The sequence below is a fragment of the Cebidichthys violaceus genome, unplaced genomic scaffold (genome assembly GCF_023349555.1).
Source record: "Cebidichthys violaceus isolate CVI_PGR_0920_01 unplaced genomic scaffold, fCebVio1.0.p SCAF_47, whole genome shotgun sequence".
In the NCBI taxonomy this organism is placed as follows: domain Eukaryota; kingdom Metazoa; phylum Chordata; class Actinopteri; order Perciformes; family Stichaeidae; genus Cebidichthys; species Cebidichthys violaceus.
Window position 1 is genome coordinate 132,338 of NW_027176672.1, and position 17,436 is coordinate 149,773.

Sequence of the window (17,436 nt, forward strand, 5' to 3'; positions counted from 1 at the left end):
GTTCCCTTGAGCAAGACGTTGAAACCCCAAAGTTGCTCCTCAATGCTTAAGGTGGGTTGAATGCAGCTACGTTGTGCTGTGTACGATTGTATGTGAAGACAAGTTCAAGTTCCCCTGTGTTCTATCACAGCAGTCCACATTATTGACCTAAAGGTTCCCTCCAGCTCCTGGCTTGTAGGAACCCGATCAAACGATCAAGTTTGTGTTCGTTTGACTTCACGGGCTCACGTATTCATGCTTCCTTCCAAAGAAAAGTCCTGAAGAGTTTTCTTGATGACCTTTAAAGTTTTCATTCTTGTTTGTGTACAACGGAGAAAAAACTGCGAAACAGCATTTATTTTCAGAATGTCGCCACATCATAAAACTGCAAATACATAAATATTGCAATACTTTCTTCAGTGATCGATGGTGACTTAAAAACATTTATTTAAATGAAAATCTTCACAAATGTTTTCTAACAACTAAAGGTCATCAAAGAAGCACACAAAGATCATTTTCCGTCTTATTTATAGTAAAAATACTTTAGATACATACAAGCTGTACATAAACCGTCTCAAAGACTCGACCATCCAGGTCTCCTCGTTGAAAAAGAACACAGAATAAAATGAACACAAGGCAGAAAAAGAACAAACGTTTCAAAATGTGTGCAAGTGAAGGCATTTGTTTTTCACGAAGTCGAGAGTTTGAAGCCTCAGTCACTCGGAGGAAACTCAGGTTTGAAATGAAAAACTTCTGCTAAATTTGACCGTTTTTAATTTCAGAGCTCTCTTTCAAGGTTCAGTAAGATCGATTTCATCAGTTTTCTAACTCAAGATAAAGTCACATTTTCCCTGTATGATGGACTCATCGCCCCGTAACCTTCTTCAGGGTCACCAACGAAGGCCAAACCCTCCCCACTGGCTCAATGAAGCCGTGTAAAATCACACGCGTGTGTCATGTGCCGGCAGTGAGCAGGGTGTGTCAATAACTGTCTGTTACAGTGTCACACTATTCACGCTTCAGCAACAGCAACACAAGAGCACCGAGACGACTTCCTGTCTGACAGAAATCACACGTTTCACGAATGGCACTGCTGTGTGTGTCTGTGTGGGTGTGTGTCTGTATCTGTGTGTGTGTGGGTGTGTGTCTGTGTGTGTGGGTGTGTGTCTGTGTGTGGCGTTTTTTGGTCAGCGGTTTTAAGAGTAAAACCTGAAGGCGGCTTTGACGCCATCGGCGACGTGTTTGTGCATTAAGTTAGCTGCCTGATTCATAAGCTTCATTACTTTTTGGTGATCGTTCCAGACACTCAGAGAGAGAGAGAGAGAGACAGAGGGAGAGAGAGAGAGAGACAGAGGGAGAGAGAGAGAGAGAGAGAGAGAGACAGAGAAGAGAGAGAGAGAGAGACAGAGAAGAGAAGGGGAGAGAGAGAGAGACAGAGAGAGAGAGAGGCAGAGACAGAGAGACAGAGACAGAGAGAAAGAGAGGAGAGAGAGAGAGAGGACCACACAGCGCTGCAGTGAGCTTTCCACCATCAACACTCCTCTGTGACCAAACGGAAGCTTACAAAGAGAGTGAATCAATACCAAATGAAGAGGCTCACTTAAAAAAGCCGTAAAATGTGATAAAATATAAAACTTTTCTTCACCGCACAATTTCTCTCATCATCCACCTCTTCTTCTTCTTATACATATAAAACTATAGCGTATACAATCATGTTTTGGCCCACCAGTAAGTCTAAGTTGTGTGCAAATCTCTATGAGATTGTTCCTCCGTCGGCCTCGTCACTCAGAGTGCAGACACTGTTTCAAACTGCAGCGCTCCCACGGTATCTCCACGGTACCTCCACCTCATCCGCGGCTCTCGCTTCCCCCCGCTCTGCGCAGGCAGAGGTCTCCATGTGTTGTCCGGATCCTCGGGTCCCGCGGGCTCCTCACCTCGTTCAGGGATAAGATGATGTCATCCTCGAGGTCAGAGTTGTCGGAGCTGTCTGTTGGGTGCGACAGACAAATACAGATTTTTAGAACTGTGGGGATACAGAGACTGGATCTCTGTATCCCCCCCCCCCCCCTCACTGAACTGTGTGTGTGTGTGTGGGGGGGGGGGGGGGGAGCACTACTTCCCCCGTCATTCTCTCATTTCCACTGGAAAGACAACGTTTCCTTGCGGTGACCAGACAAGCATAGAAAACACAGAAGTGGACCAAAACATCGGCTTGTTGCATCACTTAATCCACCGTTCCCTCCGTAGAACACAAAGACATCTTCTTTTGTCTTTAGTGGAGAAGGCCACAGTCGGCATTCATGACTCTGCAGTCCATCTAAGGTGTTTTAATTTATACATTTATCTCCCGGTTCCAAAAAAAGTGAAGCCAAAGCTTCATATGTTAAAGCTGCATTCTCTCTAGTGTCCACCAGGGGGCGACTCCTCTGGGTTGTATAGAAGACTAGTCTAAAATGACTCTACTTCTCTCTTGATTTATTCCCTCAGTAAACATTGTAAACATGAGTTTATGGTCTCAATCCTAGTTTTACAGTCTTCTTCAATACAGCATGATGTTCATTTAGTACATTATGCTCCATTTAGAGTCAAAACAGACCATAAAGAGGGATGATTTAGGGGGCGGGGCTACACGCTGGATTGACAGGTCGACACCAGAGAGTTGTCTGTATTTAAGTCTTACAACTTTAACCCCTTTCAGTGTGTTTTCACTTCGTGAACGTTAACTAACAGTTTTGGTCTTATCAGCGTTCGGTTAGCTGAACTGTTGCAGGTTTGTGCTAAAGCCCGAGGGTCCAAACAAATGTCCACAAGTGTTCCCTTTATTATAACACCAAAAGTATTCAAATGCAGCTTGTGGTTTTTAAGAATGGGGATGCAATTTCCGAGTAGAGGCCTAAAGACAGGGTTAGGGTTTCAAGAGGTCAGGGTTCTTGTTGCTTTGACAAGATCTGAAAACAAATCTAGACTCAAATCATAAACAGTAGCATCAAGCAAACTGGGTTAGCGACGTACAAAGAACACATCCCAGACTATCAGGATGAGAAGAGAATACAGGAAACAACGTGTCATAAATTAGATAGCTAGCTGGTTTAGCTATCGCCCAAACTGCTGCTTCTTCATTTAACTTATTAGATTTGTTTAATACCGATCTAAACATGCAGTAGAACCGTGTCTACAGGTTTTGGCCAGTGAGCCATGTGCCCTTTGTGGTCACACAGCAACCGGCTCCACAAATGTCGGCATAAATTTCCAAAAGGACGTTCTTTGGATAAACGAATCACATATTCAGGATCTAAATGGTTACTTTCCACAGATCCCACAATGCAGCGGTGAGGTGAATAGAAACCTGCAGAAGCGTCGCTCTCTTCAGCTCTACTCACCGTTGTCTCCGTCCAGATCGACGTCGTCATTATCGGCGGAGTCGTCCTCGTCGTTGTCGTCCTCGTCGTCCCCGACGTCAACACCGTCTCCGAGTAGGCGTGACACCTCTTCGTCGGAGGGAGAGAATTCGTCGTTCCCATCGTCCTCCTCTTCGTCGTCCTCGTCGCCGTTCTCGTTCTCCAGCTCGGCAATGAGAGGATCCGTGTCGATGTCGTCGTCCGAGTCTTCGTCGTCGTCGTCGTCGTCTTCCTCCTGATCGTCGTCCTCCTGACAGCAAAGAAAGAAATGCTGAGTTACAAAATCACAGCAGCACAGAGTCGATATTCTACATTTTAAAAGAACAAAGATGGAACCTGATCCTCCTCGTCCTCCTCCTCTTCCTCTGCAAGTCTCTGCCGGCCCACTTCGTACAGCCTGCACACCGTGTCGGTGTTCACAGAGTCTTGGTTCTACGGGACGAAAAAGACATTTCATTCTTTCATAAATGAAAAACAAAAGACATCAATTATCACAAATTTAAGCCAAAAACTAACCGATACCTAAAACAACATTACGATGATGATTTACCTCGATCACAGCGAGGTAGCAGTCTTTGGTATCAGTGCAAAGGTCAAAGATATTCCTCTTGACATCAATAGTGGCTGAGAAGAGAGCAAAGAACATGAGGAAGTACATCTTCTGAAAACACTGGAATATAGTAATCAATCATGATAACCAACTACACACACACACACACACACACACACACACACACACACACACACACACACACACACACACGAGAATAAATTACTTCATTTCATCTTTTTAATTGAACTAACAGAGGGAGGTGAGGGACACTTACCGATTGGTTTGTAGTCTGTGGCATTGAAGGTCCTGAACGACGAACCAAATGGACTTTTTATCTGCATCTCCATCATGTCGTCTTCATCGTCGGCCTGCAGCATCGCTGCAGAAGCCAAAGAGCCACAATAGAGAGAGAGTGAAGAAAGACCAACGTGAGGTAGGGGCTCCGTGGTCGTCGTATTGAGAGAGAACCAGCTGGTTGCCCCCCCCCCCCCCCCCCCCCCCCCCCCCCCCCCTCCTCTACAGGCTCTGTTCACACCTCCCTACAAACACACACATGCTCACTTTGCTTCACAATTACCCTCCTTCAGCTAAAACACACCTTTCACACACTCTGGAGCGACTGTGGAGCACTCATGCAGCGCTTCTGTACTTACCTCCATAGATGACGGTGCCGTTGTTGTTGAAGACTATTCGGCACTGATCCAGAGCGGGGACCGTGTGGAGGAGGTGGAAGGTCCGCAGATCCCACTGAACCTCCGGCTAAGGACCGTGACACCGCTTTCATTTGTATCAACTAAAGCTGCTTCGGATTTAACTACACGGCAATTAAAACCATCCACTGGGTTATGAAATCAATTTTCAGAGCGATAAATATTTAATGTTTGGCAGTGAAATTAAAGCTCATCCCATCATTGGAGCGACGACAACTTTAAACACGGATACGATCTTATGTCACATTTATGCACCGTTCTGCTGAACATTCATAACTCACTTTAGAAATGAGTTATGAATATTGGATGTATGTCTCTTAAATGCAGCAACATTTTTTTTCACCATATTGTGATGTACATTTAAAACCATTTTTATTTTTTGATAGACATTTTTTTTATCTACCTATTCTATGAATATGTAAATAACAATGTTAGCCATGCTGGCAACATGTAAGAGGCTCTAAGGTTCAGAACATGTTACATGTTACATATTACAGTATGTATTCAGTATATATTCAGTATGTATTCAGTATATATATTCAGTATGTATTCAGTATATATTCAGTATGTATTCAGTATATATATATATATATTCAGTATGTATTCAGTATATATTCAGTATGTATTCAGTATATATATTCAGTATGTATTCAGTATATATTCAGTATGTATTCAGTATGTATTACAGTATGTATTCAGTATGTATTACAGTATGTATTCAGGGAATAAATCAAGAGAGAAGTAGAGTCATTTTAGACTAGACTTCTATACAACCAGAGGAGTCGCCCCCTGGTGGACACTAGAGAGAATGCAGCTTTAACACATGAAGCACCGGCTTCACTCTGCAGAACCGAAGGTTGCCGCCTGGTTCAGACTGAAACATCTCAACAACTACTGGATGGATTGTCAGGACATTTTGTATAGATATTCGTAGTTCCCAATGAATCCTACGGACTCTGGTGACCCACTGAAAGCTCCCCGAGTAACATCACGAGGTTCACATTTGTGTATTTGTGGTTTATGGTTTTTAAATGTGTTACAGACATCAATGTCCCCTTCAGGATGAATTGTAATACCTCTGATGATCCTTTAACCCTAAACTAGGATGATGAACATGGTACACACTACACTTGCTAACACATCAGCGCGTTAGCATTTTCATGGTGAGGGGTCTTAGCATGCTGACGTTAGCATGTAGCTCAGAGACCACAGCCACAGAGTCCACTGGTTTGTCTGTAGCTCTGTTGAAGGCTGAATATCCTGTAAACGACTTCTGCTGCAGAGACTTCCTGTTTGTAAAGTGTCAAATTCTTTGTAGAATTCCAAGACTAGAAATTGCTCTTTTATCGGTGAAGTATTTGTGACAGTCATGTCTGAAATCACACGGAATTCAGAGGTGCAGGACACGCACAGCGTGATTATGGCATTATGTGGCGCATTAAGCTGCGTTCCAAACACCACATAGTTTTCTTTGTACTTTTACTACGTACTGCAGCTGCACTTACAAAGTATGTATATTATTTAATGCATTCAATTGGGTCATACTACATCGTCATTACACTGCACATTTGATTCGATTGCGTGCTGCAGGTGACATTGGGACATACTAAATATTTTTCGGCATACTAAATAGTATGTAGTCTGAGTACTGGAAGGCTTCGTTAGTCTACTGTGCTGCATTCTTATCAACCCATGCATTGAAGTCTCAAGGATACAATCTCCGTGTTGACGATGACCTCCAGGCCGTTGGGATGGAACACGCCGCTGATGTTCATGTTGAACTTGTCAAACTTGTGGATGGCCTGAGCCGTGCGCACGTCCCACAGCACGCCGTCGTTCAGCACCAGGTCATCCGTCGGGTTGAAGGTGGCGCAGTTCCTCTTGTAGTTGTTGGCCAGGTCCGGGTTGTTCAACGTCAGAGTCACCTGACCCGTCTGGATGTCATAAATCTGGCAAAGAGAAGAACTGAACGTCAGCCGTCGCCACTGATGGCAATGTGGTGAAGAGAAATGCCGACATACGTACCCGCGCTATGTGTTCCTTCGTCCCAATGACACGATCTTGTGAGAGCTTACTGAACTCCACGTAATGGTCGCCCAGAAAAGAATGCCTGAAGAGCAACATTTCAACATTTCATCAGAAACACGGAGCCAGCGTGAGCACAAACGCTGAGTAGTCAGAAATGCCGTGGTTAAAGTGGAAGGATGAATGATGCACACTGCTTGTGTTCCATGAAGTGAAGCCTGCAGCCCTCGGGCTGTTAGCGTGCATAATTAAACAGCATGTCATCTCTTTTCTGCAGCTCGCTCTTCTGACGACATAACGCTGCTGGAACGTTGGGCGGAGTGGGCCACATACACATACATGCAGGCGGGATCACAGACGGGCTTACAGGAGAGTTTGGATGTTTTGAAGTGTGGGGCAGTAGGAGGGACGTCACCAAAATGTGTCTTAGGCACTTCAAATATCTGTTTCAGTTTACTCTGCCGTGAGAGAGCTGTACAGTCCATGTCCCCGACTGAAGCCACCAGACTGCTTTGAAGAAACAGTCGTTCTACCAGAACACCAGCTGCTGGTCTACCGCCGTCTTTATTGGTCAGTTTGTGTTATTGTGTGACTTTGGTTTGTTTGGATTCACCAAAGTCCCACAATGACCTGAACAAAGTAACCGACGGAGACGGCTGTTCTGGGAGGTGAAGTCACTGGTTTGATGCCGTCCCGCTCACAGCGGTACAGTGCTTTGTTTGTTTCTCCACATAACTGTAGGTAATACACAGACTGTGGATAAGTACCTCATATAACCCAAAACACCCAAACTATCCTGTAACTGAGCGGTTGATCCACATTCTCTGCTCAAACTGTATTCAGGTCGTTCACGCCGTCACTGCACTGCAAATGTTTCAATATCTAAGACTTTGTGCAGCTGGTGAAAACACACATCTGGCTTTAGTCTCTTGTATGAACCTCACTTACTTCATGATGAAGACTGACTTCATGCCCCACAGAGCAGACAGCGGGTAACTCCAAGAGGCCGACGTTAAGAGCAGAGAGCCGTCCTACAAACACAGAATGTGATGCTTAAACATCTCCTCCATATTATCTAAGACTGATAATATACTCTGCGAATATGCAAATATTGTTGATTTCAAAATTTGAACTGCTGAGATGCCATTCAGTGTTTATCTTAAACTCAGACATCAAAGACAAGTAAAGAAACTATTTGAAAAACATATGTTCGAGCAGAGGGGGGCTTTAAATATCTGTATATATAAGAATACACACATCAAGGACATTAAGACGAAGCATGAAACTGTTTCTCTACGAACCCGCGAGGGCTCCAGGTGTGTGATGGCTGAGCTGTGACAGCTGTAGCTGGCTTCCTCCTGGCCTGTGAACACATTGTAGAGCTTGAGCTGCCCCGTGCACGTCCCGAGCATCAGGAACCGCTCGCGAGCTGAGAAGGCACAACACATGAATCCGCTCTCGTCCTCTTCTGCCTCCCGGAACACCGAGATGGGACGGAACCTGGGAAACGAAGAAATAAAGGTGGAGAAAAGGTTGCGGAGGAATGGTGGAGCAATCCCACGTTGTGCTCAAGGAAGGAAACAAAGCGACCCACCTGCTGAAGATGAGATGTCTGTCGAAGCAGCCTCCGTCCACCCCTCCGTATTTAGGATATATAACCCTGCGAGTGTGACGGGATGTAAAGTTGATGGGTGCTTGGCGTCTCTGTTTGGGCTCGGGGCACTGATGGGGGGTGAAGAGGGAGAAGGGCGGGCACGTTGCCACGGGGTTTTTACAGCGCGCATGCTGCTCCCTCAGGTACTCTGTGATGATGCTGTCTAACGCCGGCGGGGACGGCAGGTGCCGGTCGAACTGCTTCTTCATGGCCGGACTCTGGCTGAAGGCGCCGTGGTCAGACTTCTGTCTCAGCACCCGCGGTTTCTTGCAGCTCACCGCGGCGCACGCGGCTTGCCGTTCGCGCGAGAAAACGATCCGTCCGATGAGCGGGGAGCCGTTGGTGCACGGCGGGACGGACGTGGAGGGGAACGCTGCGGAGGAGGACACGGCGGGCTGTGACGTGGAGGGGCGCGTCTGTGGATTGCTGGACCCCGGGGTGGACGAGTGAGAGGGATGGCTCGTGAGTCTCGACCCGACGCCGTTGGCCAGACGTGGGGTGCGGGGTAACGTGGCGACAGGGGAGGCGGGTGGGGGAGGAGCGACGGGGGGGAAAGCAGAAGCAGCATGTGTCGAGTGAGACAGACACACCATCGGGAGGTCTGCCTCCTTTGTGAGAGTGGTGGCTGTGTCGTGAAGGCCTTTGGCCACGAGGTGGTTCCTAATAAGCAGCAGCAGCTCTTTCTCAGGGAAGGAGATCCTGGACTTGGCGACCACGCTGGCCCTCTGCAGCCACGCCAGAGACACGTCCGTACCGATCAGCAGAGGCTTCCCGGAGATCCTCTCTATCAGCTCGGCCGCGAACTTGCAGAACTTGACGTGTTCGCTGCGTTTGTCCTGGAGCACGGGCTCCTTCATGAGCTGCTGGATGTGTCCGCTGCTGAACAAAGGCAGCTTGCTGATGATCTGTCTGACGGAGGTGGAGCGAGACAGACCCACCAGAGCCTTACAGGCCAGAGCTCGGATCTGATCCGCATCGGTAATGGGCATCTTCACCGTCAGCAGGGACAGCAGCACCTTCAGGACAGAAACGGGAAGTTAAGAAACGATAGTTGACAAAACAAAAGGGGAAGTCGCAGCCATGATAAGAGCTGGACAAACCCTCTGAATCACAGTAGCCCCGCCCCTAAAGCATCCCCTGCTTTATGGTCTGTTTGACTCTAAATGGAGCATAATGTACTAAATGAACATCATGCTGTAGTGAAGAAGACTGTAAACTAGAGATTGAGACCATAAACCCATGTTTACAATGTTTACTGGGGGAATAAAGGCACAGAGGCGTAACAACCACAAAGACTGTACCTTGATGCCGTTGTTGGACTGAACCACGTTCCACATCTTAGTGAGCACACTCTCGCTGGCTTTGGTCTGCTGAGGCAGGCGGCGCCGGGGGGTGCCTGCGATGAACTTGCCAATGCTGGACATGCGTTTGTCCGGAGCACAGACGCAGTTGATGACGACCTGCAGAGCCGACTTCTGAATGTCGGCATCATTTACAAAAACCTCTCCCTCTGCCACTGCCAGGACGATACTCATTCCTGAGGGAACACAAAACAGACCGCAACAATAACGCTTCCATCTCTCAGCAGAGCTGGGCACAGGGTTCATGAAATGAACAAAGGTAGAAATCACAAAAGGTCCTGCATGTTATTACATTGTGGTTACAGTGAATAGGATTTATTTTATGACACTACATAATACAGACCCAGTGCACTATGGACACATTTACAGTAATGGCTGCTGACCTAACATTCTGTAAATGTGTTAGCGACTATTGGCCGTATACGTTGTTTCATGTAGAGTATAAAACACTTCAGTAGCATCACAGCCCCTACCAACAGTGGAGACAGTGGACCCTCCCTCATCGAGCACAGCGACGGCCTCCGACAACAGCAGCTGGGTCTTTGGAACAACTGTGAGGATGCTCAGGATGTCGAGAGCATAACGCACCGTATCGCTCCTACAGGGCAAGAAACACGCATCATTATTATCATCAAATCATCATACCACCGCATAACACATCATGGAATAAAAGAAATGAGAGTCACTTCCTGGTCCATACCTGCCATAGTAGGTCCTCCAGTCACAGGCGATGGAAATGAGCTGCAGGAGGAGCTGGACACACGACAGCTTGTGAAAGAACTCCGCTGGTTCCCAGTACAGTCTGAGAGGACCGTACTCGATCAGAAACTCCATCATTTCCACCACCTGCTCGCGGCTATAGCTGACCGCCTGCAGAAGGAGCACACAAAGGATCGGAGAGTTCAAAACGGGAGTTCAAACTTCGTGCATTTCATTGAAGCTGCCATTTGAAAATTTGGGGTCGAGGATTTGTTAGTCAGACGAGAGGGAGACTCGTTTCAGGTTGTAGAACGTCCTCTTTACAAATAGATGTGCATCAAGGATTTGTTTTGTACATGAAGAACAGAATGTGACCGTATCGTCCGCGTACATCTGAAGATTCAGGAAGGTTGTTAACGTCTAACCAAAGGAGGATCGGTCCTAGCACCGATCCCTGAGGGACACCTATTTTACTATTTACAAAAGAAGACATTTTGTTGTCGATGATAACACATCGTTTACAATTGAGAAGATGTGATCGAAACAGAGAAACAGAGTTTTCTCTGAGAAACTGTTCTTGGACAGTTTGGAGATGAGATGATTTACAGTATATTTAAAAGACCGCCCCACCAAGTCCCCTCATCTATGTGGGACTTTATTTACCCAAAAGGTAGCAGTTTCTCTGTGGAAATCTCCTGCATGACACTGTGAGGACAGAAGGCTTTCCATTGAATTCTTCTTATTTTGGGGCCAAAACTATTTCAAATGTAAATGATCCATTTGGTGTCTGAATTACATTATTTTTGTCTGTTAAATAGTAATTATTGAAATAAAGAAAAACATCAATACAACAGGTGACTCCACACGTTTTACAGATGTTAAGATCAATAAATAAAATGTCCAGTCATCTCACCTGTCCGTTGTCTCACCTTATAGTATGGTTGGGAGTGAATGGGGGCGCCCCCCTCTGTGCGCTGGAGGGATTGCTTCACCTGCTCCACCTTGATGGCCAGGTGGGCCTCAAAGTACCGGCGCAGGGCCATGCAGGTGTGCTTGGCGGTCTGCCTGCTGGAGAAAATCTCGTCATCGCTCAGCAGCGCTCCCTGGTCCTCCGGGTTCAGGATCTCCAGAGTGCTGATCTGGAAAGAGTCCGTTCACGTCACACACTAGTACCCCATCAGCATCCGTTACATTCGTAATGGTTCCGTTACACGATCACACGCAGCGGACCGCCGGTCCGTCCTACCAGGTTGACGAGGCGTCGGAGTCCGTCCTGCCGGTCGAAGAGCTCCAGGACGGCGCGGAAGGAGAAGGAGATGGAGAAGAACATGGTGGCGTGGCAGCAGCCGGATGCGTGCGAGCACTCCAGCAGCCACAGCGTGTAACCAACCACGTCTGACAGGATGGAGTGAGGCAGCATGCACACCTGGAGAGGACAGGACAATGAATACAGATGTGCACCAGAGCTACGCAACACTGGTCATAAACTAGTATCATTCTGAAGCAAATAACGCAAGATTACTTTGAGAGTGAATATATAATTATATATTGTTATTTTACTCACATTATTAGCATAACAACATTGTTTTTATTTAATTTTAATTGTTTGTAACACCATGAAAAACATACAGTTGCTGCATTAACTCAAAATAAATAAGAAACAAATCAACACAAACCACCTGTTTTTAGAAATGCAAAATAGAGTAAGATTAATTCATTAAAAGATTCAAAATGTAACAACTATTTAGAAGAAAAATGTTAAACTCTACAAGCTCGGTAAACTGCGTTGTCCACAGAAATGCTCCTTCACTTGATCGACGGTTAAATCTGAATCCTGAACATAATGAAATGATCAATAAGGAGCCTCCATATATTTGTATAAATGTACGCTGTTATCCTTTTATATGAAAGTTATCTTTTCTAATGTGAAGCTTGATAACCTCCGTCTCATCCATTGAGTAGTGCTCGCTCTGTGAAGACTGCTCTAAAGCAGTGAAAGTCTAGGTCTATAAATGGTCTTTAAATCTTTCTCTGGATATAAACCAACAAGAAGAGCTTCAGATCCAGTTTGACTTGTTTTAAAGTGATCACTTTTCTCCACATTAACGGTTGATACTGTATTAGTTGAAGCACACACTGCTTTCCAATCTCCATCCGACATGTTGAAGCTTTTTCTTCCACACATTCAACTTCACGCTTCATGCAGAGATGCAGTTTTGTTGTATGCAACACACTTCCACAAAAATAAATTTTTGAGCAAAAGGACGTACAAAGAGAAAATGAGTTAATTTAACTTCAATACAACAGAGAAGTTCATAATCGTGTCATTCCATTTTAAAGCATCCTTTAGGTACTTTTGAGATAAATCACAGTATTATCATTATCATCGTAACTCTTTCCTTTGACGTGTACAGAACAAAGTCTAGTGTGTTGGGATGTTGTGCGTCTGTTCTGTACCCGTTCCATGGCGTCCTGGTTGTAGGCGAGGTAGTACAGGCACAGAGACACTCCGGTAGCAGCCATGGACGGCCTGGGGATTTCCAGCAGCTTCTGAACTCCTCCGTGAGCCACGAACTCTGCAGCGAACTTCTTGTGCAGCAGCAGAGACGCCAGGTACTGAGAGAAGAGAGAGAAGTCAGAAGAGCCGGACCTTCTGCTTCGGCCCCATCGGAGGGTCACCGAGGAGAGAACGGCGTTTACCTTCAGAGCCTCGAAGGTGAGCTGCACGTCATTGGTCTGCTTCAGGTCCATGTAATGCATGAGCAGCTCACGAGCTCCCATCTGCATGAACACGGCCAGCAGCTGAGGAGGAGGAACATCAAGAACACTGGAATCATGCTTTCACTGGTGAACCTGTAAAGGGCTGGTCGCTGGAAACAATGTCGTCTTTAGCTATTTCCTGTACAGACTACAATGTCTTTCAGAGCATAAGAACAAAATCATTTCTTTACTCATAATAAACTGTTGGCGATCCGGCCGACACATCAAACTAGAATATCCAAGGAAGCGATTAGTACCAGCATGTCCCGCTAGCTCGTTGGGAAGGCAGAGTAACGCTCAGAAGTTAGGCGACATTTTGGCGAGGGACGATTTTCCCTTGAATGAGAACCAACAAGTCTCCTCACAGACATGAACCCTTTAGACAAAGACCATCAAGTTTGGCAACAAACATGCAGCTGTTTGCATGCAGTGTAAAATGTGTGATTTTTACCAATTTCAAAAATGTATTATTTAAATATTTCTGGTATGTAATACAGAATATTATATATATATATATAATATATATATAGATATAAAAAATATGTACTGGGGTCACTAAATAGTCTTGAAATTACATAATTTCTTGTTATGTACATAAATAAACTTTACAAACACAAACTAGAGGCCGAGGACGTTCAGAGGATCTATATTGACAATGGGGGGGGGGGCTTGTCATCCAGTCGCTGAGAAATGCAATTCTCCAAAGTTAAATGTTGTTAATACCGAATCACAGCATGGATTCTATCGTTACTCAAGGTCTTGGTTACTTAATGTTTGGAGGAACTTTTGACTTATGAAGACTTATGAGACATAAGTGAGCAGGAGGATGGCAATCAGATACTTCCATCATGATGTTCTAAGCCTTTTTACACTTTCAGAAATGATTTTGATTAATAAATTTGTAATATCTGATTTACGAGCAGAACGATTTTACACACTGCTGAGCTTCATGTTCCCAGCTTTCAGATATACACCTTCTATGTGGTGTGTGCTGTTGACTTTTGATCTACCCCTCATCATCCTCTGTCCATCAACCCAAGCCCTCTGAGCAAAGGCCCGAGTGGTGAGAGGTTAAGGAAGACTGACATCTACTGGTAAGTCTGTGACAAGACAAGGAAGATGTAGAACTTGCACGAAGTGATTTCAAAAAAGCACATTTGCATGTTGCAAACCAGCATTTACTGTACACAGTGTAGACTGGTGGTAAGGGACAAACCTCCTGATATTCTCCCAGAGGCGTGAGATACTGCAGGATGAGCCTCTGCTCGATCTCCGGGGTCAGAGGGTACAGGTGGTAATTGTTGCCGATCACCCAGGGGCTCGTCTCAGACCAGCTGCTGTTGGACAGCTCACTGAAGTTCCTGTCTGGGTCTGGCAGAGAGAAATTTAGCTTCTGTTTCAGGGTCCTGCCGCTCTCCCTCTCCGCCTTCCTTTTTAGGTAGCTGCTGCCGTCCGACACGCCTTGGTGTATCAGCGACCCCGGGGCGGACATGGGCTTCATCATGGTCTTAACGGCCGAGTTGGCGTGGCTGCTGGTCTTTTGGGGGGAGTTGAGTCGGAACGAAAGCTCGTTTTCGGGCTCGATTGTCGAGAAGTTGCCGTCCTCCTCCGCCCCCTCCCTCTCCCTCTCCGCTCCGTTTCTCCCCGGTGTGAAGGTTTTCTCCTCGAAGCCTCCGTCGACGGTCTCCTCGTCCAAAGGCAGCAGCGGCTCGCTCAGCGTCTTCCTGGGGCTGGGTCGTTTGATGTCCCTTTTGTTCTCCGCGTCTTTGTCCTGAAGCTCGCGCATCCGGTGCAGCATCAAAGGCACCTGTCAGAGCGAGGCACCAAAGAAAACAAGTTGACGAACGCCGCTCCTTCACATCACCTGGTGACGATGAGCAAGCGGCTCTGATGCATTGTGGGATAACACCGCTGTCACTGTGTACTTTCACATCATTCATTAAAAGTAAAACGGGACTTTTGAGAGAGCAGAATCCCATACTGACCAGAACAGAGTTCTCCTCCCTGTAGTTGGCTGCGATGTCCTGGTTCTCCATCGCGCCGGCCAACAAGCCTGTGGCGTAGATTCTGAGGGGCTGCTCGGCCTCCTGAGCCCATTTAAACAGCCTTTCAACGATGCCCTCCTGAGGAGAAGCAACACGGAGAACGTGAAACACGTAGACATTCTGCATGTTGTACTTCAAAGTAAACCTTGAAAAGATAAAATTCAGGACAAAGTGTATCTCTGTCCTCACAGAGCTGCTGTCAAAGTGTAACTACGCTGCAGGCTGGACTGTGACTCCACAAACAAACAACGTACGTCGTCTCCACCGGTTATCTGAATGTGACGAGGTTGTTGTTTTGTAACATTCACTCAGTAATACCCTGGTTTTAAAATCATACTTTGAGACCCTTTTGCCTTTACCGTCAGCCCGATTCCATTTTCAACTGCTTTAATACTAAAGACACCAGTGTGAAAATAAGAACTAGTCCCTTTTAATGCAGCTTCCTCTTGTTGTTGGATGTGCAACATGTTGGATGTGCAGCTAGAAAACTACAAGAACGTTACAGCTTAAATAGAGGACACGCGTCGTTTGAACAGAGAAAAAGCGAAACGCTGTTATCTCGTCATGAACTCAAAAATGACCCACCTTCTCCTGAAAGACCACGGCCGTCTCCAACCCAGGCATGATGTTCTGAAGCAGGCGACAGGCTGCTGCATTGAGGGAGAATTCTCTGCTGGTCATCACATAGCTATTCACCAACTACAGGGGGAAGACAAGAACATCACGAGACACAAGAATATAACTCCCCCTTATTTTGCATGAAATGTTTTGTCTCATTGTATTTCATCCATTCGTACCGTGTTCATGAAGTCATCGTTCTTGAACAGGATCTTGAGCAGGTGTCCTAACACGCATTCCGGGTCAGCTCTCCCTTGTGGCCGAGAGAGAAATATCAAAAACAAACAGACACGTTAATCAAATCTCCATTTATGTTCACATGAAGTGATGTTTTATTCTATTTCCGTACCAGGGTGTCGGTCATCAAAAGGGTCAGGGTCCGCTTTGTGGTACTCCTCTGTCTCTTTCTCAACCAGCTCAGAGATTCTGTAAAGTTTCAGCACATTTACCACATTTACCACCAAAACACACCTGTTTTAAATGAGCCCAGAGCTAGAGAGCACCGCTGCTTACTTTGTGAGGATGCTGACCAGCTCCTGTGTGCCGCCCTGCTGCTCCCTCTCCCACTGTTCCAGTAGAGCAGTCAGCTCTGCCTTGGAGTCCACACTGGCAGATGCCGACGCCATGGCGCAGCCTGTCAGGGTGGCATGCACTTAATATGATTTAATTCCATTAATATCACATCTAGTCCAGACTCAGCTGCTACTCCAGAGGGTCATAAAGTGCGCTGCTGGTTTGCATGTATTTATAATCTTTAATAAGTCAACATGAACAAAACTGAGACACAAATATAGGGACAGCGAGATTGCAGTCAGGTGATATATGTCGCTAATAAACAGAGGTGTGTGTGTGTGTGTGTGTGTGTGTGTGTGTGTGTGTGTGTGTGTGTGTGTGTGTGTGTGTAGGTGCAGCTACTCTCCGAGGACTGCAACTGTCAAAAACATTACTTTTCAAGTTAGCATTTCAGATTAAAATACTCCAGCATAATGTCTGCTTTGATTGGGAGATTCAGCTTGAAACACTCACCAGCAGCAGCATGTATTTCTCTACAGTTTACTCTACAGACATCACTCACTGTACCGGTCTGCCTGTTGCGATGTTTGGCTAGCGACACTGTGGCTAAACAAGGAAGCTAACACACAGCTCGCTAGCGACACTCTTAAAAGTGGTCACTTTTGACTTCCAGCGCTATAGTCCGCAATAAGCCTGATCTGAGCAGACACGTACAGCTTATTGTGTCGTATTAAGAACATACTTGAAGCAACTGAAGCTGCCTGTACGCGTAACCACCACCTAGCACTGAGGTGTTAGCAGAGCAGCTAGCTAGCAGCATCACAGGTGAACCTGGCTACTTAGTTAGCATGCTAACTTTACCTCGTTGTTCCGCTCAGTTCTTCTCCGGTTTTACCGAATTTGCTGAGACTTGTATCCACCGATACCGGTCCAGACCGGATTGTTCCTAGGTGACTATCCACGTACCGATCACCGTTTCACAGCCAACGCTTAGTTTGCTTTACTGCAGCTTTGTGTCCAGTTTATTATCATTATGGCGAACACGTTCCCGACGTCATTCCACAAGCGACGGTCCACTTTTAATGACGAAACGACTCAACAGCAAAACATTAGGAAATACC

At 46.2% G+C, this 17,436-nt stretch overlaps 1 protein-coding gene across 1 annotated transcript; it reads right to left on the reverse strand.

Moving 5' to 3' along the window:
• Positions 1 to 1,826: 1,826 nt before the first annotated feature.
• On the reverse strand, positions 1,827 to 17,397 carry LOC137886913 (DDB1- and CUL4-associated factor 1-like). Its single transcript, XM_068729609.1, has 25 exons — positions 17,177 to 17,397; positions 16,316 to 16,436; positions 16,152 to 16,228; positions 15,982 to 16,055; positions 15,770 to 15,883; positions 15,125 to 15,262; positions 14,356 to 14,946; positions 13,080 to 13,181; positions 12,837 to 12,995; positions 11,626 to 11,805; positions 11,309 to 11,518; positions 10,381 to 10,550; positions 10,154 to 10,278; positions 9,621 to 9,856; positions 8,260 to 9,335; positions 7,967 to 8,165; positions 7,614 to 7,696; positions 6,666 to 6,750; positions 6,356 to 6,589; positions 4,584 to 4,677; positions 4,205 to 4,309; positions 3,928 to 4,001; positions 3,714 to 3,809; positions 3,360 to 3,627; positions 1,827 to 1,966 (listed from the first exon to the last, which is right to left on the reverse strand). Exons 2-25 carry the CDS (start codon positions 16,426 to 16,428, stop codon positions 1,827 to 1,829), a joined length of 4,743 nt encoding a protein of 1,580 aa, XP_068585710.1. The 5' UTR covers positions 16,429 to 16,436; positions 17,177 to 17,397.
• Between the last annotated feature and the right edge of the window lie 39 nt (positions 17,398 to 17,436).

Excerpts from the sequence above, each read along its gene's own strand:
- LOC137886913 (XM_068729609.1), bottom strand. The coding sequence starts at position 16,428 with ATGGCGTCGGCATCTGCCAGTGTGGACTCCAAGGCAGAGCTGACTGCT. Across the intron at positions 16,229-16,315 it reads CTGGTCAGCATCCTCACAAA|AATCTCTGAGCTGGTTGAGA; the intron begins GTAAGCAGCGGT and ends GAAACTTTACAG. Across the intron at positions 14,947-15,124 it reads GGGAGGAGAACTCTGTTCTG|GTGCCTTTGATGCTGCACCG; the intron begins GTCAGTATGGGA and ends TCGCTCTGACAG.